Source organism: Colobus angolensis, unplaced genomic scaffold, assembly GCF_000951035.1.
Source record: "Colobus angolensis palliatus isolate OR3802 unplaced genomic scaffold, Cang.pa_1.0 Scaffold468, whole genome shotgun sequence".
Lineage (NCBI taxonomy): Eukaryota > Metazoa > Chordata > Mammalia > Primates > Cercopithecidae > Colobus > Colobus angolensis.
In genome coordinates this window covers 446,228-467,399 of record NW_012118132.1, presented here as the reverse complement: position 1 = coordinate 467,399, position 21,172 = coordinate 446,228, and the positions used below count along the sequence as shown (strand labels likewise).

Sequence of the window (21,172 nt, the reverse complement as noted above, 5' to 3'; positions counted from 1 at the left end):
GGAGCTTGCAGTGAGCTGAGATCGCGCCACGGCACTCCAGCCTGGGTGACAGAGTGAGACTCCGTCCCCCAAAAATAAAAATAAAAATAAAACAGTTATAACAATTATTTATTGAGCCTGGTAGTAGGGTCAGTTACTCATGCATATTAATTCACTTAATATTCAAAGTAACCCTGTAGGGTAGGTACTGTTCTCTCCCCTATTTTACAGAGGAGAGAAACTGAGGCATGGCAAGGCTAAGAAATTTGTTCAAGGTCACACAGCTTATAAGATGGAGCCAGGATTTGAGTCCGGGTGGTCTAACCCCAGACCCCATGCCTTGACCCCTTCACTACACTTACCCCCTACCCTCGCCACGGCCACAAGGCAGAAGTTATGTGGCCGATAGTTGGGGGTTTTACTGGCCCATCAGCCATCTATTTTCCCTGTTTCTGCTAACAGTTCTTCAGCTTCCCTTGGGGGACCACCCGTCCCTCACCCTCAGCCTGTATGACCCAAATGGGGCTCCCTTTGGAGGGCTCCATGTTGACAACAGACCAGCTATACCAAGCCCAGCCCAGCTACCCATGAGGTGCCCAGCACAGCTTTCGGGGCTGGGCTGCGTGTGGAACACAGGCCCTTGAACACCGGGATCCCATTTGATGAGGAGGGAATTGACAGCAGGTTCACTTTCCTGCCCCACTCTCGCTCCTGGGCATGTTCTCACTGAGCAGATGGGCCATGCATTTGAAGTTGCAGTATTACAGCTCTCTTTCAGCTGAGTGGGTGAGATGAATGTGCTCGTGGACATTACAGTAGTCTGTTTGGTATCCCTAGCCTTATGGCAGGTGTGGTTGGCAGGTGTGCCCTGAGCAAAGGACCCTGGCCAAGAGAGTGAGGTTGAAACACAGACTGAGACTAGCTAGCCATGGGGTGGCCCTCAAGGAAGAGGGGGGCGCCGTCAGTCAGATCTTCTACCTACGCGGACCACCTTTTGCTAATCTGTACAATGGAACGTATGTGCTGCTCTGCCCTGCTTAGTGGCCTTGAATTATTTGACATTGTGTGCAAGAACCCCGCCCATGTACGCCTGTGCATTTATGTTTTTCTTTTTGAGACAGAGTCTCGCTCTGCCGCCCAGGCTGAAGTGCAGTGGCGTGATCTCTGCTCACTACAACCTCCGCCAACAGGGTTCAGGTGATTCTCCTGCCTCAGCCTCCCAAGTAGCTGGGATTATAGATGTGCATCACCACTCCAGGTTAATTTTTGTATTTTTAGTAGAGACGGGTTTCGCCATGTTGGCCAGGCTGGTCTCGAACTCCTGACCTCAGGTGATCCACCCGCCTTGGCCTCCCAAAGTGCTGGGCTTATAGGCGTGAGCCACATGTCCGGCTGCACCTGTGCATTTTGTGGGGACAGAGGCCCCAGAGCTTTCTGAAGATTCTCAGTAGAGATTCTGGAAGGTTCTGAGTTCAGAGAGCTGCCTGCAACCACAGTCCCTGGGAGGTGAGCCTGGAAGCCTGTCACATGTCCATAGCATTAAGATTCAGCTAAAAGCTCCTTTCCACAGAGGCCTGAAGTGTGAGCATTGGAGGCCCCAGGTCAAGGAGGATACAACTGAATCTCAGAAACAGGACTGGCTGAAACCCAGGGTGGGGCCGAGGTGGGCGTGGCACACCCCACACCTGGAGGCTGGGTCAGGAGGCCCACAAAGAGCGCTGAGGCCTCAGCAGTGCTCCTGCCCATGCTCAGGCCTCCTTCCCACGTGCTTCTGCCAGCTGAGCTCTCTGGAGGCTGTTAGGAGGGGATAGAATGGAGACCCCCACTTTCTGGTTGTCCTAGAGATGGGACAACACCTGATGTTCAGGTTCAGGGTTGGTTTGCCAGGAGCTGGGAGGCCGAGGAGGTGGGAATCTGTGGGTCAATTGCAAGAAGACCTAGACCTCCAGTTACCATTACCCTCATTCCGCCAGTCTCTCACATTAAAAGTCATTAGGGAAAAATAATATTTACAGGAAATACTTATATAACCTTTTTTTTTTTTTTTTTTTTTTGAGACAGTGTCTCATTCTGTCACCCAGACTGGAGTGCAGTGGTGTGATCATAGCTCACTGTAGCCTCGACCTCCTGGACTCAAGGATCCTCCCTCCTCAGCCTCCTGAGTAGTTGGGATTACAGGTGAACACCACCACATCTGGCTGGTTTTTGATTTTTTTGTAGAGCTGAGGTCTCGCTATGTTGCCCAGGCTGTTCTTGAACTCCTGGCCTCAAGCGATCTTCCTGCCTTAGCCTCCCAAAGTGCTGGGATTCCAGGCATGAGCCACCATGCCCGGCCTCATAGCCTTGTTCTAGGTGCTGCCATGAGCCTACTCATTTACTCTTCTCAATGACTCTATGAAGAAGCTACGAGTATTGTTCCTGCTTCAGAGATGAGAAAACTGAGGGCAACAGATGCCTGGGTGCCCACCCTGATCCCCTCATTGGGCTGGTGCACCTACCCCCAGCTGCTAGGAGTGAGGTCTGGGAGGTTAGGAGACCCCACGCCGACCTCTTGGAAATGACCTACAGCCCAAGCTGGTCTCATGTCACTGTAACACATGTCCATCCTAGCCCCGAACGCCATATACATAGATTCACACAAGTGGCCACAACATGTATGCTCATGTGGACACACACACACACACACACACACACACACACACACACACAGCCAGTTACCAACTCACTGGGCATGCAGAAAGGCCGGTCCCCTCCTTCAAGGGAGGACGACTCTATGGTTCAGTTTATGCTCCAGATCCTCCTACAGATCAAGCTGAGCCTAGACTTGACCTGAGACCACATCCTTGCTTAACTTTCTCCTCCCTCCTTTTAAAATTTAATTTATCTTACTTTTTTCTAGAGGCGGGGGTCTCACTATATTACCCAGGCTGGTCTTGAACTCCTGGTCTCAAGTGATCCTCCCGTCTCCGCCTCACAAAGTGTTGGGATTACAGGGGTAAGCCACCTACTCACCACGCCCGGCCTTTCCTTTTCCTTTTTCTTTTTCTATTTTCTCCTTTTCCTACATGTTCCAAATCCTCCTTCCTTATCCCACTTTCCCTGCAGACATTTCCTAACACAATCCTCTCAATGCTTCCTGAGCAATTCAGTGCATCCCTGCCTCAGGATCTGCTTTCAGGAAACCGGACCTAAAAGACACCGAGGCACAGAAAACTGTGCTGCAGACAGCTAGTAAGTGACCAGGCATGATTTGAACGCTGGCAGGCTGTACTCCCAACTGTAACACGCCACTGCCTTTCAGAACAGGGGCCTGGCCAGGTGGGCTTGGGGTGGCTCTCACCGGTAGTTGCAGGGCTCAGCTCCAAACAGGCAGGCCAGGATCATCTGCTCGCCGGGGTAGCTCATCTCCACCAGCTCCTGCTGCGGCACCTGTGCAAAGATGTTGGTGGCCTGCAGGCTGTACCACTCTGTCACTGCCTGGGTAGCGCTGGTGAAGTTCCGGAAGGTGCACTGGGTCCCGTTGAGGCTACACTGTGGAGACCAAGAGGGGTTTTTGTGGGTGGCGTGGGAGCTGCTAGCACGACCCCAGCCGCTGCTCGAGGGCCCTAGCAGGGCAAGAGCTGTGCTTTGCCAGCCGTCCTTCTGGCTGCAACCTGGTGGTGGGAAACGCGTTCATACTCATGCTCACACATACTCAAGGGCTGCCGCCTCATACGCAGCTGCGTGTTAATCACAAGATCCCCTCATCAGGCTGGTGCACCCACCCCCAGCTGCTGCGGGTGAGGCCTGGGAGGTTAGGAGACCCCTCAGCAACCTCTTGGAAGTGACCCACAGTCAGTGACCAACTCATGGGCATGCACAGAGGCTGGTCCCCTCCTTCAAGGTAGGGTGACTCAGTGACTCAGTTTACAGCCACCAGCCTCACCCCTACTCGTACCATTATGCATGAGCAAAAACACACACGTGGTCATGTGTGCAGAGGCATGCACAGAAGACGCCCTCTCTCTGACCTCCACAGCCTCATGTCACTGTAACACACGTCCCTCCTAGCCCCGAACCCCGTATACACAGATTCACACAAGTGGCTGCGACACTTATGCTCATGCGGACACACACACACAGTTCTGATTCCTTTTCCAGCCTCTGCCAGAGACTTTCAGATGCAGCTCCCCTGGAGGCCATGAAGACCAAGAAGAAACTCAACATACAGGAAACGCTGCCTCTCATCTGTCCTGGGAAAGACACAGATCCAGTCACTGAGTCCAACATGGGGTTCAGAGCACCCTTCCACCCGGTCACAGCCGGCTTCTCATGACATCCAAGTCATCGCACAGGCACGGGACAGACTTGGCCCTCAGACTCTGGCCTTGGCCACGAGGCTGCTGCTGGTTCTCCCTGCTGGAACCCGGGAGGCCGGATAGAGAAGCTTCCCCTGGCATTCTTACACCACCCTTCCCAACACGCCCAGCCAGCCCACTCCTGGGGGCCTCCCTGCCTCCCCTTAGGGAGGTAATGGCAGCCCTTAATCCTCACTCTGTTCCAGGCTCTGTTCCCAGTGTCTTACATCTATAATCCCATTGAAGCTTCACAGCAATGCCAGAGGTAAGTATCATTGTTATCCCCATCATCATGAAGAAATTGAGGCCCAGGAGGTTAAGGAAGGTGTGACCACAGCAGATCCCCCATGTGACGTTGGCTAGTTTGTGTGGAGAGGTGGGGACAAAGCAGTTGTGGAAGTCATAATGTCATGAGTGTGAACAGCAAGGCGGTGGCTCCCCCTCTGGGGAGTGTATGGTCCCCTCCTGGATCCCCATCCAAGACTGATCATCGGAATCACCAGGGAGCCTGTTGTCAGTAGAGATTCCTGGGCCTGGGCCCAGAACTGCTCACTCAAGATTCTCCAGGAGTGGGGCCTAGGGATGTGCATTGTGACAGAGCTCCCATGGGATCCTGAGACACAGACAGGGGACCTTATCCCCACTTCTAGGCTTAAGAACTAATGGCATCTCAGCCTCCCAGCGCAGGGCAGTTGTTTCTTGGCATCTGACTGTACTGCACAGCTGTGGGTTTTCACCTGCCTGATATTTATACCCCTATCTTTTGATAACAAGACTTGGTTCCTCCCTCAGGGAACCACCCTCCCCCTCGCTCAGTCCATGTGGTCTCACAGAGGCTGACATCACTCCCAACTCCAGGGCACATGGCCCAGGACTGGCCAATCATGAGAGCCCCTGCTGTAGCCCACAGTGATTGGTTTAGGGGTGAGCATGTGACCTAATGAGTCTTCTCAGGACCTTTGCAGGGACGACAGGGAAAGAGGACTTTTTCTGGGACGACTGCTAAGCAAGGGCACTGAAGGGACCCTCCACATGGAGAGATCTCGCCTGAGATTGAAGTCGTCTGAGAGAAAAGTGGAACCAAGATGGAGAAAGATTCTTGATGACCTCATTAGAATACCTGGATCCAGCCTTGCCTGAATGCAGTATACCTCTGGACTTCTTAGTTACGTGAGCCAATGAATTGCCTGTTTTGCTCAAGCTAGTTTGAACTGGATCACTTATACCAAAAGAGTTTTGACTAACATGCCAACAATTTCTATTTTTAAAAAATCTCTGCTAACAAGCAAAACAGCCTCTGGCTTCCATCTTATCTTTCCCCCAGCAAGACTCAAATTATTACAGAAAAGAAACACCCACCAGCCTCAATGGGTGGGGCCCATTGCTTGACATGTGCCTAGGGACCACTTACTAGTCTCATGGCCATTTTGCACCCATGGGCATTACAGATCTTTTCTGATGCTGAGCTGTTTGTTAAGCCATTGTGGTTATCTCCAAAGAGATGGAGGATCACGGGGTGGTGGGGGTTCCGTTCATCAATAAGGACCAGGGGTGTGTGGTTCCAAATGGAGGAGTTCAGGGTCCTGGTGGCACTGGCATGGCTTAGCTCAGGAGCCAGGATTCTCTCCAGGACAGCTTCCATCAGCTCATCCAGGTCCTTCAGCAAATGCTTGACTTTGGAATACCTGGATGGGGAGACAGCTGGTTAGGGGGAGGAATGAATATCTGTAAAGCAGAGCAACTGAAATCTGGGACCCACTCTGTAGCAGTCTGTTTTCACACTGCTATAAAGATACTACCTGAGACTGGGTAATTTATAAACAGAAGAGGTGTAATTGACTCACAGTTCCGCATGGCTGGAGATAGGTCTCAGGAAACTTACAATCATGGCAGAAGGTGAAGGGGAAGCAAGGCATGTCTTACATGGCAGCAGGAGGGGGAGAGAGAGAGAGAGGGCACACACAGAGGAGACTGCCACTTGAAAACCATCAGATTTTGTGAGAACTCATTCACTATCATGAGGACAGCATGGGGAAGCCACCTTTATGATCTAATAACCCACACCAGGTCCCTCCCTCGACACATGGGGGTTACAATTCGATATGAGATTTGGGTGGAGACACTGAGCCAAACCATGTTACTCCAGCATGGCTGCCACTATGTATAAGAACACCACCCCACCTAAGCACCTACCTCTCCATCCACCCACCCACGCATCCATATGTCCTTCCACCACCCATGCACTCATTCATTCACCAACTTTTAATGAGCACCTACTATGTGCCAGGCACTGTGCAAGGCACAGATGGTATAGCAGCAAACAAGAGGGACCTGATCTCTTTCCTTATGAAATTCACATTCAAGTGAGGAAGAATTGTAACGGCTCATGGTTATTGATAGCTTACCCTGTGCCAGGTGCTAGATGCTTTCCAGGTCTTATTTACTATTTGCCACAAGTCTGTTACCGTCCCCATATATAGATCAGGAAACTGAGGCTCCAGGAGTTGGTGTGATTTTGCAAGCTCACTCCACAGATAAAGGGCAGAGCTGAACTTAGAATCTGGGGTTGCTGGGCTGGGCTCCAGTGGGTATGTTTACGGGGGTTCTGAGATCTCCCTCCCAGGAGGGAGCAACTTTGAGAACAGGAGCCAGTTTCAGGAGAGAGAAAATGGATGGGACTGTGAGGCTGGCTCCAATGTCTTCCCCCAGCCCTCTGGAGCTCCCATGTTGGACACAGTGGCCAGTAAGAGATGGATCTATCAAGGAGTATCTCTGCCAGGCCCCGTGGGGGCCCGGGCCCTGCACCCCAGTCACTTCATATCCAATTTCCCAAGACCCTGCCTCAGAGTGGGTCATTGAGGCCACAAGTGCCAACTCTGGCTGGAGGACTTCCTACAGGAGCATTAAATGCTGGACAGAGGCCAAGGTCCCGGTACAAAGGTATACAGCAGCTGGAGCTAACATTGGCCTTCTATGCCAGTTCCCTGACCATTAAATCTGTGTACACAGGAAGAGGAGGATCGGGAAGGGTGGCGTCTGTGCAGGCGGCGCTGTTATTACAGCCCAGATGTCCACAGCTGCTGGGAAGCTTGGCGGGTCACTCTGTGGGCTCCAGGTTTGAATCCTGGCATGCCACTTAATATCTTGGGCAACTTAACCTCCCTGAGGCTCCGTTCTCTCATCTACAAAATGCGGGGGCATAAATAAGTACTCCAGAGAATCGTTGGGAAGATTCAGTGAGGTGCTGCTTGTAAAGTGCATGGATCAGTGGCCAGACGAGTGCTGTCGTTCCTATTATTATTAAAGGTTCCCTTGAGCAGCTCTAAGAAACCACCAAGGCAGGAAGAACCCCATTAATAGAAAGAAGGGACTTTCTGATAATTGGGAAAGTAATCACCGCACGTGAATTCCCTTCCAGGACTTTTAAAAACAGAGATGCTGTCTCACCATGTTGGCCAGGCTGACCTTGAACTCCTGGCTTCAAGTGATCCTTAAGCGTTGGCCTCCCAACATGCTCTGATTTCAAGCCTGAGCCACTGTGTCCATGCCGAGTCAGGACTTTTTTCTTTTCTTTTCTTTTCTTTCTTTCTTTCTTTCTTCTTTCTTTCTTTCTCTTTCTTTCTTTCTTTTCTCTCTCTCTTTCCTTCCTTCCTTCTTTCTTTCTTTTCCTTTTCCTTTTTTCTTTCTTTTCTTTTCTCTTTCCTTTCCCTTCCTTCCCTTCCCTTCCTCTTTTCTTTTCTTTTCTCTTTTCTTTCTTTTCTTTCTATAGGGTCTTGCTCTGTGCCCTAGGCTGGAGTGCAGTGACGAGAGCTTGGCTCACTGCAACCTCCACCTCCTGAGTTCAAGTGATTTTCTTGACTCAGCCCTCTGAGTAGCTAGGATTACAGGGGTGTGCCACCATGCCCAGCTAACTTTCGTATTTTTAGTACAGAGGGGTTTCACCATGTTGGTCAGGCTGGTCTCGAACTCCTGACCTCAGATGATCCACCCTCCTTGGCCTCCCAAAATGCTGGGATTATAGGCCTGAGCCACTGTGCTTGGTCGGGACTCTCTTCTGGATAAAAATGTTTTCTGTGACTCAGCCCTTCTTTCAGTTCCTTGAATGCACCAAGTTTCTCACTAGCTGCACCTGCCATGTCCACCACTGAGGGCACTCTCTTCGCTCTACCTGGCCAACTTTTACTCATTCCTTAGGGCACTTTATTTTGTTTTGTATTTTTTGTTTGTTTGTTTTTGGACTGACTCCCTGTCTCTCCACAACCCTGACTAGGTTGGGTCTCCTCATGTGTCCCCTTCACAGGCCTTGCTATCCAGTGGAGAACAGGCAACCTGGAAGAATGGTTAAAAAGTAGCAGCTCTGGGATCACGTCTGGCCTGGGTTGAAATCCCACAGACATCCACTGTGTGTCTCCAGGCAAGCTCACTTCTCCGAACCACCATTTCCTCACCTGTAAACTGGGGCTGCGACAGGAGTTCCCAATCCTAGGGTGCTTGTGTGGATTAGAATGACACCAATTACCCAAAGAACACTGAACACAGTGCCTGGCATATCATAAGCATTTGTTGAAGAGTTGTTATTTATTTATTTATTTATTTTTTGAGACAGGGTCTCATTCTATTGCCCAGGCTGGAGTGCAGTGATGTGATCTCAGCTCAATACAACCTCTATCTCTCGGAGTCAAGCAATTCTCGTGCCTCTGTCTCCTAAGTGCCTGATATTACAGTATTTTTAGTAGAGATGAGGTTTCACCATGTTGGCCAGACTGGTCTCAAACTCCTGACCTCAAGTGATCTGCCCACCTCATCCTCTCAAAGTGCTAGGATTACAAGTGTGAGCCATGGTGCCCAGCCGAGTTGTTTTATTTTTTATCATCATAATGATAATGAATTTGATATTTGTGAGGACAACTCTGTGGGGCCTGTTTTCTCTGGCAGGCTGTGAAGAGGACAAGGACTCTGTTTTGTTCACTGCTGTATTTGTGTTGCCTAGAACAGTGCCTGGCATGTAGTAGGTGCTCCACAAACACATGTGGAATTGATAAATAGGCACTGGTCTGCCTGACCAGAGGGTGCCCAATGTTCTCTCTAAGCTTAGGAAACTTATGATTTTTTTATTTTTAAGAGATAGGATCTGGCTCTGTTACCCAGGTTGGAGTGCAGTGGCATCTTCTTGTTTTTATTTTTAATTAATTATATTTTATTAGCCTTGACTTGAAACTCAAGTGGCGCCTTCTCAGCCCACTGCAGCTTCGAGCTCCTGGACTCAAGCAATTCTCCCACCTCTGCTTCCTAAGCAACTCAAACCACAGGCATGTGCCACCACGTCTGGCTACTTAAAAAAAAAAATTATTATTTTTTTTTAGAAGTGGGATCTTGCTATGTTGCCCAGGCTGTTCTCCAACTCCTGGCCTCAAGGGATCCTTCTGTCTTGGCCTCTCAAAGTGTTGTTATTACAGGCCACCGCACCTGGACAAAAGTTTATGAAGTTTGAATCTTAGTTGCTGCAAAAGGATGAAAGCAAATGGAAAGACAGAGAGGAGGAGGAAGAGAATGAAGGAAGGAAAGAAAGAAAAGAAAAAAAGAATAAGGAAGAGAAAGGAAGGAAGGAAAAGTAATAAAGAGAGGAAGGAAGGAAGAAAGGGGAGAAAGAAAGAGGAGAGAAAGGAGAAGAAAGGAAAGGAAGGAAAGGAAAAGTGGAAGGGAACAAAAGAGAGAAAGAGAACTGCCCGTCTGCTGAGGCCAGCTGTGCGCTCAGGGGCCACCTACTTGAAGGGGCTAGCATTGCAGATGGTGACGGCGGGGAAGTCCATGGTCTTGAAGCCTATGGAGAGGGAGACGCTGACCTCCCAGCTGAAGTAGGTCCTGATGAAGATGCCCCACTGCCAGCAGACGAGAGCAGTGAAGAGCAGGGTGAGCAGGAACCACATGGCTTTCTTCTTGGGCCCCTCGCAGATGATACGCTTGGGGCCATGGGTGTTGGTGTTATCGCAGTACCACACCAGCAGCTCCTTGTACGTGTAGCCGGGGCCCTTCTGTAGCCGGTGCAGGCACTTCAGCAGGTACTTCTTCACGTGCATGGTGGCACCTGCAGAGAGGCATGGGGACGCACATCAGTTGGGACACCCGTCTTGCCTGCGACGATGTCCCAGTCACTTCCAGGAACTGGGCGGCGGCACATCCCCCTTCTTCCTCCCTCTTTACCTTCCTTCCTCCCTCCCTCCCTTTTTTCCTTCTTTTCTTCCTTCCTTTGGCTATCCATCATCAATCCATCCATCTAATCAACCAAAATGCATTTATTGAATGCCTACTATATGCCAGGCACTCAAATGGTCCTTCTGGACTCAATGAGCAAAATGGACAAGGTTTTTTTGCCCTTTGGGAGTTCATAACCTAGTGAACAAGTGACTTAAACTCTCAACTCAGGTTCTCTGTGCATAAAATGTGGTATAGCAAGTCCTCAAACGGCATCGTTTTGTTCAATGCTTCATTGCAACGTTGATGAAAAAGAAAGTAGATTCCCAGCCAGGGTCACTGTCTATATGGAGTTTGCATGTCCTCCCCATGATGTGTCGGCAGGGTGCCAGGTGAGTGAGTGTGACTGTGTGTGAGTGCTCTGCAATAGAACATGTCCTGTCTAGGAAGGGTTCCCGCCTGAGCTGCAGAGATAGGCTCTGGCCACTATGACCTTGAACTGAATAAGTGGGTAAATAATGATCTTGTTTTTATTAATCTTTTTCTTTTTTGAGATAGGGTCTCACACTCTTACCCAGGCTGGAGTGCAGTGGTGCAATCATGGCTCACTGCAATCTCTACCTCTTAGGCTCCAGTGATCCTCCCACCTCAGCCTCCTAAGTAGCTGGGATTACAGGCATGCACCACCATACCGGTGAAGTTTTTTTTTTTTTTTTTTTTTTAAAGGCAGAGTCTGGTTCTGTCACCAGGCTGGAGTGCAGTGTTGTGATCTCGGCTCACTGCAACCTCTGCCTCCCTGGTTCAAGCGATTCTTCTGCCTCAGCCTCCTGCGTAGCTGGGACTATAGACACGTGTCACCACGCCCAGCTAAATTTTGTATTTTTAGTACACCATGTGGGCCAGGATGGTGTCGATCTCTTGACCTCATGATCTGCTCGCCTTGGCCTCCCAAAGTGCTGGGATTTTGGGCGTGAGCCACCGTGCTGGGCTGAATTTTTGTATTTTTAGTAGAGTTGGATTTCACAATGTTGCCCAAGCTGGTCTCAAACTCCTGAGCTCAAGTGATCCCCCCACCTCAGCATCCCAAAGTGCTGGCATTACAGGCATGAACCTCCGCACCCAGTCTTAATCTTTCCTAAATGTATGTATAACTCATATTTATTTCAGTGTTTAATATTAGCAGCATTTCGGTCTTGTCTTAGAAATTTGGTGACTTTTTTTGTGACCAGAAATAGGCCTAGGAGCTTAACTCTTGTTGACATCAATTAGCCTATGGTGAAATTGATTTCACTATACATCATTTCACCTAGAGTTGCAGTTCCCAAGAACATATCAACGATGTTAAGTGAAGACTTACTGTAATAATTACATCTAACTTACAGGATTGCTGAGAGGGTGAAATTCGGGGATGAACAAAAAGTGCTATGTACTGAACCTAGCACAGACCAAGTCCTCAGTATACCAGTTTCCATTGTCACTAGCTGTCAGTGGGTAAGACAGATGTTAAGCAAAGAATCCATCAAAAATGCAGAGCTATGAAACATGACAGAAAAGACTGGGAACCCATGCCCTGAGATGCTAGAGGCATTAAAGGGTGGTGGTTTAGAATAAGGATTCTGTAACCAAATTTTCTGGCTTTTTGTTTGTTTGTTTGAGACAGGGTCTTACTCTATCACCCAGGCTGGAGTGCAGCGGCATGATCATGGCTCACTGCAACCTCGACCTCCTGGCAAATGTCTGGCTTTGACTCTCAGCACTGCTGCTTTCTAGCTGTGTGACTTTGAGCAAATCTCCTTCTCGGTTTTTCAGTTTCCTCATCCATAAAATGGGGATAATTACAACTTCCGCCTGACAATGGTGTCATGGAGGCTGGCTGCATGGAAATATGGAGAGGGCGGATTCATGCCTGGCACCTAAGTGTCAGCGATTTTTATTAGAAAATGGAGGCCTGACCAGGTCTGAGAGTCCTTGGAGAAAGAAAGAAAAAAGAAAAAAAACGGTGTTCTATGGATATGAATTAGAATGGGGTGAGGTTGTGTCCAGAGCATTGAGGTTGGAGGGTATGGGTCATGGAGGAGGAATGCCACAGCTTTCTGAGACTCTGTTTCCCATAGGCATGAGGGGGCAGGATTTTTGTGAAGACCACCAGGTACTTGTTACAGCACATGGGGTTTCTAAGGACATTCCTGCTTCCCCCTCCTTTCTTTCTGGACACAGAGCAGGAATCTGCAGCAGGAGCATCCCAGCTGCATTCCTGGAGCCCCAGTTGTATTTGATCTTCAAGGTCCAGACCAAAGGCCACCTCCTCCATGAAGCTCTCCTGACTCCAGGCTGGACCCTCGCCCTGTTCTGAGAGCCTTTCCCTTCTGGGGGCACCATGCTGGGCAGTGTAGTTCCTATGTGCCCAGCATCCTCTTCCCCTTGCTCTGATGTTTCAGGTGAAGGTATCTCGCTGTCCCCTTCATCTCAGTTGGTGTGAGTTGCCAGGCTGATCTCTCCTCTTAGCTCTGGGAGATGTGCATGTGACCCAGACTGGAACATCAGGACTCAATTCTATTAGTTTATATTGGAATAACTAAAGGAGAGACCTCACTTTTAACTAAGCCTACTAAGTTGAGATGGAGAGAAATTTCTGACATCACCATTTGAACACCTGGATCCAGCCATGCCTGAAGCCATTCATTCCTGGCCTCATCAGATATGGGAACCAACACATTTTCTTTCTTACTTATGCATATTCAAATTGGATGCCTGACATTTGCACCTATAAGAAGATTAACAGTAAAATAAATTGACTCTTGTTTTATCCTGTGTTCTAGTTTCTTGTGCCTGTGGCTTCTCCCAGGAGATCGAAAGTCCCCTGAGGGTAGCAGCTCTATATCCCTGACAAGGCCCAGCACTGTGCCTAGCACTCCACCGAATATCCAGATGTAGAAAGTCAGACCTTTATATCTAAATAGAGATATTAAACCTGCCCAAGCATGTTCATTCCTGATCCAATTATCTGACACAGTAACATCTCTCACCTTCCTTCCCCAAAAGGGGTCTTGGCCAAAGCATGAAGTGCTTTCTTCTCCAACTCCCCCCCGCCCCTTTCCTCCCTCTCCTCTCTTCTCTCTCAACAGGCTCTTGCTGTGTCACCCAGGCTGAAATGCAGTGGCATGATTTTGATTCCCTGCAACCTCCACCTCCCAGGCTCAGGTGATCCTCCCACCTTAGCCGCCTGAGTAGCTGGGACTACAGGTGCATGCCACCATGCCCAGCTAATTTTTGTATTTTCAGTAGAGACAAGGTTTTGCCATGTTGTCCAGGCTAGTCTCGAACTCCTGGGCTCAAACGATCCACCTGCCTCGGCTTCCCAAACTGCTTGGATTACAGGTTCACATGAGCCACTGTGCCCCACCTCCAATTCTATTCTGATAGGAATTAAACTCTAGGTGCCTGCTCAGGCCATCATGCCTTTAAGACGATGTTCATAGACTAACCCCACTCCCAACTTTCCCCAGAAGGTCTATTCCCTGCTCTGAAATAATAAAGTAGCAACAGTTATTATAATAACAACTACAAGAGCAACATTAAAGTACTAAATGCTTGCCATGACCCAGGCATATGGAAAGAACCAGGGCTTCGTCTGCCTTGTATAGTCTAGCACCCCAAAGCCACATAGGTGAACATCACATTAGGTTCCGATAGGTAGTCGTAGAAGAATCAAAGGGCCTCTAGAATGTCTGCCTGTTTCTATTCTCATGTAATTATTCTGATTTAGTCAAGGAGAAAGTCTTGTGTCCGGAACTGGTGGGTTCTTGGTCTCGCTGACTTCAAGAATGAAGCCACAGACAGTCGCGTTAAGTATTACAGCTCTTAAAGTTGGCGTGTCCGGAGTTTGTTCCTTCAGATGTTCAGATGTGTCTGCAGTTTCTTCTTTCTGGTGGGTTTATGGTCTGGCTGACTTCAGGAGTGAAGCTGCAAACCTTCGTGGTGAGTGTTACAGCTCATAAAGTCTGGGTGTGAATCCAAAGAGTGAACAGCCGCAAGATTTATTGCAAGGACTGAAAAAACAAGGCATGCAGAAGGTAACCCCAGGGGTTTGCCTCCTTCTGTCTCTGGGCGGCTTTTATTTCCTTATCTGACCCCAACCACATCCTGCTAATTGGTCCACTTTACAGAGAACTGATTGGTCTATTTTACAGAGAGCTGATTGGTCCATTTTACAGAGAACTGATTGGTCCATTTTGCCAGGGTGCTGAGTGGTGTGTTTACAATCCCTGAGCTGGACACGGAGTGCTGATTGGTGCGTTTACAATCCTTTAGCTAGACACAGAGTTCTAGACAGAAAAGTTCTCTAAGTCCCCACTAGATTAGCTAGATACAGAGTACTGATTGGTGTATTTACAAACCTTGAGCTAGACACAGAGTGCTGATTGGTGTATTTACAATCCCTTAGCTAGACATAAAAGTTCTCCAAGTCCCCACTAGACCCAGGAGCCCAGCTTCACCTAGTGGATCCTGCAACAGGGCCACAGGCGGAGCTGTCTGCCAGTCCCCTGCCAGTCCCCTGCCATCCATCCGCACTCTTCAGCCCTTGGGTGGCTGACCAGGTGCCATGGAGCAGGGGGCGTTGCTCATCGGGGAAGCTCGGGCCGCTGCACGGGGGAGGCTCCGGCATGGCAGGCTGCGGGTCCCAAGCCCTGCCCCGTGGGGAGGCAGCTGAGGCCAGGAGAGAATTTGAGCGTAGCGCCCGTGGGCCGGCACTGCTGGGGGACCCAGCGCACCCTCTGCAGCTGCTGGCCTGGGTGCTAAGCCCCTCACTGGCCGGCTGCTCCGAGTGAGGGGCCCACCGAGCCCACGCCTACCCGGAACTCGCACTGGCGTCCACAGGCACCTCTCCCTCCACACCTCCCTGCAAGCAGAGGGGGCTGGCTCTGGCCTCGGCCAGCCCAGAGAGGGGTTCCCACAGTGCAGCAGCGGGCTGAAGGGCCCCTCAAGGGCGGCCAGAGTGGGTGCCGAGGCCGAGGAGGTGCTGAGAGTGAGGGCCGCCAACACGTTGTCACCTCTCAGTCTCAGGTTGGTACTAACAGGTCCTAACACCTCTCCAAACCTTCTAATCTCCAGGTTTAACAATGAGGCCTCAGGCTCAGACAACGGTATCTAGTTAGAATGGGCAACACTCTGTTTTCACAGAATGTTTCACATAAGTAATGTTTTACATAAGTAAAATGTTTTACATAAGTAATGTTTTACATAATGTTTTACATAAGTAAAATGTTTTACATAAGTTTTACATATGTAATGTTTTACATAAGTTTTACATATGTAATGTTTTACATAAGTAAAATGTTTTACATATGTAATGTTTTACATAAGTAAAATGTTTTACATATGTAATGTTTTACATAAGTAAAATGTTTTACAAATGTAATGTTTTACATAAGTAAAATGTTTTACTTATTTTTAAGAGCCACCTTCTACTTATGGCAAGAGGTACTGACTTTTGCTTTATGTTCATAAATGCGCTTAAGTAAAAAAAGGGAAATTGATTTAAAGAAAAACGTTTAAGTAAACAGTATTACGTGTAGCAAAAGTTGTTACAACGGTAGGCAAATAGCAGAAGTGTGTTGAGTATTGGCTGAGCGTCAAACTAGTCTGGCCCCTTGGGTCATTAGCCAAATGAAAGTAAGTGTTGCAAACAACTTTATGATGTTCTGGTCAGATTTCACCCCCAAGGTGATAGATGGTCTGTGTTTGGAATGTATACACCATTTATGGAGAAGGGATTGAATCAGCGTACAGCTTAACCCAATCCAAACAAGTCAAGTAGAGACTGAGTCCATGTGTGCATGCAGAAAGAGACACACCAATTGTCATGCTTCAGTGTCAGTGTCACAGGTTGCTGACTATACATTGGCCCTGAACTCATGGCAAATGTTCCTGGTAGTAAATGCAAAAACAATAAATGTGGGAAACTATTTCGGTTTTCTTTCTTTCTTTCTTTTTTTGAGACGGAGTTTTACTCTTGTTGCCCAGATTGCAGTGCAATGGCGCGATCTCGGCTCACTGCAACCTTCACCTGCTAGATTCAAGCAATTCTTCTGCTTCAGCCTCCCAAGTAGCTAGGGTTAGAGGCATGTGCCACCATGCCCAGCTAATTTTGTATTATTAGTAGAGACGGGGTTTCTCCATGTTGGTCAGGCTTGTCTCAAACTCCTAGCCTCAGGTGATCCACCCGCCTCAGCCTCCCAAAGTGCTGGGATTACAGGCATGAGCCACTGTGCCCGGCCCTGTTTCACTGTGCCTGGCCCTGTTTCAGTTTTCTTATGAGACAAAACATCTGCTTACTCACAGGGGCAATTTTTTTCCTGAGATTGGCTCATATAGTCCAGAGTCCTTGTGGATAATTGGGAGCACAGCCCTGTGTGTGCCTCTACTTACTATTTTGACAAAAGACACATAAATGCTATTCATATGTCCAATTCTTAACATCCCCCTTCTGAATGAGAGGTTGCGAGAGGCTGACTCATCAGCTGTATGGGGTATGCAAAACTTCTTTGTTGATCTTAGCACAGTATTGCTTTTTTTTGTTTGTTTGGTTTTTTTTGAGACAGAGTCTTGCTTTGTTGTCCAGGCTGGAGTGCAGTGACATGATCTTAGCTCACTGAAACTTCTGTCTCCTGGATTCAAACGATTCTCTTGCCTCAGGCTCCCCAGTGGCTGGCATTACAGGTGTGTGCCACCATGCCCAGCTAATTTTTGTGTTTTCAGTAGAGACGGGGTTTCGCCATGTTGGCCAGGCTGGTCTCCAACTCCTGACCTCTAGTGATCCGCCCACCTTAGCCTCCCAAAATGCTATTACAGGCGTGAGCCACCGTGCCTGGCCCGGTATTGCTTTTTGTTTGCTCAGGCTGGAGTGCTGTGGCAAGATCGTGGTTCACTGCAGCCTTGACTTCCTACACTCAAGTGATCCTCCCACCTTGGCCTGCTGAGTAACTGGGACCACAGGTGCACACCACCATGCCTAGCTAATTTATTTTATTTTATTTTTTGTAGAAATCAGGATGGTGGGGGTGGGAGAGGGGTGGTCTCACTATGTTGTCCAGGCTGGTCTCAAACTTCTGGGCTCAAGCAATCCTCCTGCCTCGGTTTCCCAAAGTGTTGGGATTACAGGTGTGAGCCACCATGCCTAGCACAATTCCTCCTTTTAATTAACAGTTTCAGTGAGATATAGTTCACATGTCATATAATCCATCCATTTAAAGTGTAGAATTCACTGGATTTCAGTATATTCACATTGTTCAATTATCATCACAATCAATTTTAAAACATCTTTATTTCCCCTAAAGAAAACTCCATGCCCATTAGGAGTTATTTCTCATTCCTCTCTCCATCCTCCTCCTCCCCATCAGAAACCACTTATGTATTCTCTTTCTCTCTAGATTTGCCTATTTTGGATGTTTCATATAAACCAAGCTTTTCCATCCTGTGGCTCGCAGGCCACAGGCAGCCCAGGATGGCTTTGAATGTGGCCCAACACAAATTAATAAACTTTCTTAAAACACTATGAGATTTTTTTTTTCTTACCTCATCAGCTACTGTTAGTGTTAGTCCACTTTATGAGTGGCCCAAGACAATTCTTCTTCTTCCAATGTGGTCCAGGGAAGCCAAAAGATTGGGCACTCTTAATAAAAGCGGAATTGCAGGCTGGGCACAGTGGCTCATGCCTGTAATTCCAGCAATTTGAGAGGGTGAGGTGGGCAGGTAGCTTGAGGTCAAGAGTTCAAGGCCAGCCTGGCCAACATGGTGAAACCCTGTCTCTACTAAAAATACAAAATTAGCTGGGCGTGGTGGCGTGTGCCTGTAATCCCTGCTACTCGGGAGGCTGAGGCAGGAGAATTGCTTGATCTCGGGAGGCAGAGTTTGCAGTGAGCAGAGATCGTGTCACTGAACTCCAGCCTGGGTGAGAAGAGTGAAACTCAGTCTCAACAAACAAACAAAAAATGGAATTTCACAATATGTGGTCTTTTCTGACTGGCTTCTTTTACTTAGTGTGCTTTCAAGGTATGTTGCAGCATTCATTAGTGCTTCTTTTCTTTCTATTGCTAAATAATATCCCATATTATGTTGAGACTACATTTTATTTATCCATTCATCAGTTGATGGACAGTTTGGTTGTTTTTACTTTTTGGCTGTTATGATAATACTGCTATGAATGATCATGTATAAGTTTTGTGTAGAAATAGGTTTCATTTCTCTTGGGTATATACCTAGGAGTGGTCTTGAACTCCTGACCTGGGTCCAATGGTAATTCTGTGTTTAATGTTTTGAGGAATTGCAAGACTGTTTTCCAAAATGGCTGCACTACTTAACAATTTCACCCGTTGTATAAGGGTTCTAATTTCTCCATATCCTCTCCAAAACTTATTATCCATTTTAAAAAAATTATTACAGCTACCTTAGTGGGGTGTAAAGTGATATCTTATGTTGGTTTCAATTTGCATTTTCCTGATAGCTAATGATGTTGAACATCTTCTCATAGGCTTATATATTGGCCATTAGATCCATTATATGGCCACTGTATCTTCTTTGGAGAAATGTCTATTCAGATCCTTCACCATTTTTTAACTGGGCTATTTATCTTTTTACTACTGAGTTGCAAGAGTTATTTATATATTCTGTACACAAGTCCCTTATCAGGTGGGACTTGCAAACATTTTCTTTCCTTCTCCATGTGTGGTGTTTTTATTTTCTTGATGGTGTCCTTTGAAGAACAAAAGTTTTTAAATCTGATGATGCCAAATTTGTCCATATTTCTTTTGTGTGTGTGTGTGTGCTCTGGTTTCATATCTAAGACTCTACTGCCTAATCCAAGGTCCTGAAGATTTGTTTCTATGTTTTACTCTAAGGACTTTATAGTTCCAGCTATATATTTAGGTCTTTGATTCATTTTGAATTAATTTATGTATGTAGTGTGAGATAGGAATACAGCTTCATCGTTTTTCATGTAGATATCCAATTGTCCCAGCGCCCAGACTATTCTTTCTCCCATTTAATTGTCTTGGCACCTTGTCTGATTTTTAAGCATTTCAATGAAAAGAAAGTTGAAATAAATGGAGAGCTATACCATGCTCATGGATTAGAAGACTCAATATTGTTAAGATGTCAATTAACCTCTAGAGTCAACTCACTCCTAATCTCTAGAGTCTACTCAATTTCAACCAAAATCCCAGCAGAATTTTTGTAGACATTGACAAACTGATTCTAAAATTTATGTGGAAAAACAAAAGAGCTAAAACAGCAAAAACAAAACAGAATCAGACACACATACATGTGTACACGTGCACACACATACCCACGTCAAAACAAAAATTTTAAAAACTTAACGAAGAATAAAAACAAGTTGAAAGACATTTCTATGTGATATCAACACTTACTGTAAGTTGCATTTATCAGGACAGTGTGGTATTGGTGTAATGATAGATCTACTGATCATTGGATTAGGGAGCTCTGATAGACCTACAGATTTGCCAAGGTAATTCAATGAAGAAGGTGTAGTCTTGGCCGGGCATGGTGGCTCACACCTGTACTTCCAGTTCTTTGGGCCAACAAAGTACTGGGATCACTTGAGCCCAGGAGTTTGAGACCAGCCTGGGCAACACAGTGAGAACCTGTTTGTGTTTAAAAGAAAGATTAAAATGTAAAAAAAAAAAAAAAAAGTGTAATTTTTTTCAACAAAAAATGCTTAAACAAATAGTTGTCCATATTTTTTTGAAGGGAATCTTAACTCCTACCCCACACTATATGCAAAAACTAACTTCAAATGGTTCATAGACCTAATAAACTATAAAACACCCAGAAGAAAGCATAGAAGAAAATCTGTGGAACCTTAGGATATGCAAAGATCTTCAGATAGGACACTAAAATCATGAATCATAAAAAACTTATAAATTGTACTTTATTGGAATTAAAATCTGCTTTTCAAAAGACATGGTTGAGAGAATGAGACAGCAAGCTCCTGGGAGAAAATACTTGAAATACATATGTCTGACAAAGAATTTCTATGCAGGATATATAAAGAACTCTTACAACTAAATAATAAGACAAACCGTTCAGCAAAAAATGGGCCAATGATTTGAATAGATAACATAAAAGAGGAAATATGAATGGCCCATAAGCACACGAAAAAATGCTCACCATCATTAGTCACTGGAGAAATGTGGATCAAAACCACAATGAGATATCACTTCACACCCACTAGAAGGACTGATAGTATCTAGTGTTGGTGAGGATATGTAGCAACCGAAATTCTCCTACACAGCTGGTTGGAATGCAAAATGGTACAGTCACTTTGGAAGGCAGTTTGATATAGTTTCTTATAAAGTTGCCAGACGCAGTGGCTCACACTTGTAATCCCAGCACTTTGGGAGGTCAAGGTGGGTGGATCACTTGATGTCAGGAGTTTGAGACCCTGTGGCCAACATGGTGAAACCTTGTCTCTACTAAAATACAAAAAAATTAGCTGGGAGTGGTGCCACATGCCTGTAATCCCAGCTAGTTGGGAGGCTGAGACAGGAGAATCACTTGAACCAGGAGGTGGAGGTTGCAGTGAGCTGAGATTGTGCCATTGAACTCCAGCCTGGGTGACAGAGTGAGACTCCATCTCAAAATAATAA

The 21,172-nt window shown here is 47.1% G+C and overlaps 1 protein-coding gene across 1 annotated transcript in view; it reads right to left on the bottom strand.

Annotated features, from left to right (window-relative positions):
* Positions 1 to 21,172, bottom strand: part of SCNN1B (sodium channel, non voltage gated 1 beta subunit) — an 86,204-nt gene that overhangs the window by 22,865 nt on the left and 42,167 nt on the right. Inside the window, exons 3-5 of the mRNA XM_011958313.1 lie at positions 10,083 to 10,401; positions 5,728 to 6,001; positions 3,320 to 3,510 (exon numbers count right to left, since the gene is read on the bottom strand). Of these exons, the coding sequence (XP_011813703.1) occupies positions 3,320 to 3,510; positions 5,728 to 6,001; positions 10,083 to 10,401 (784 nt within the window). The remainder of the gene's footprint in view (positions 1 to 3,319; positions 3,511 to 5,727; positions 6,002 to 10,082; positions 10,402 to 21,172) is intronic.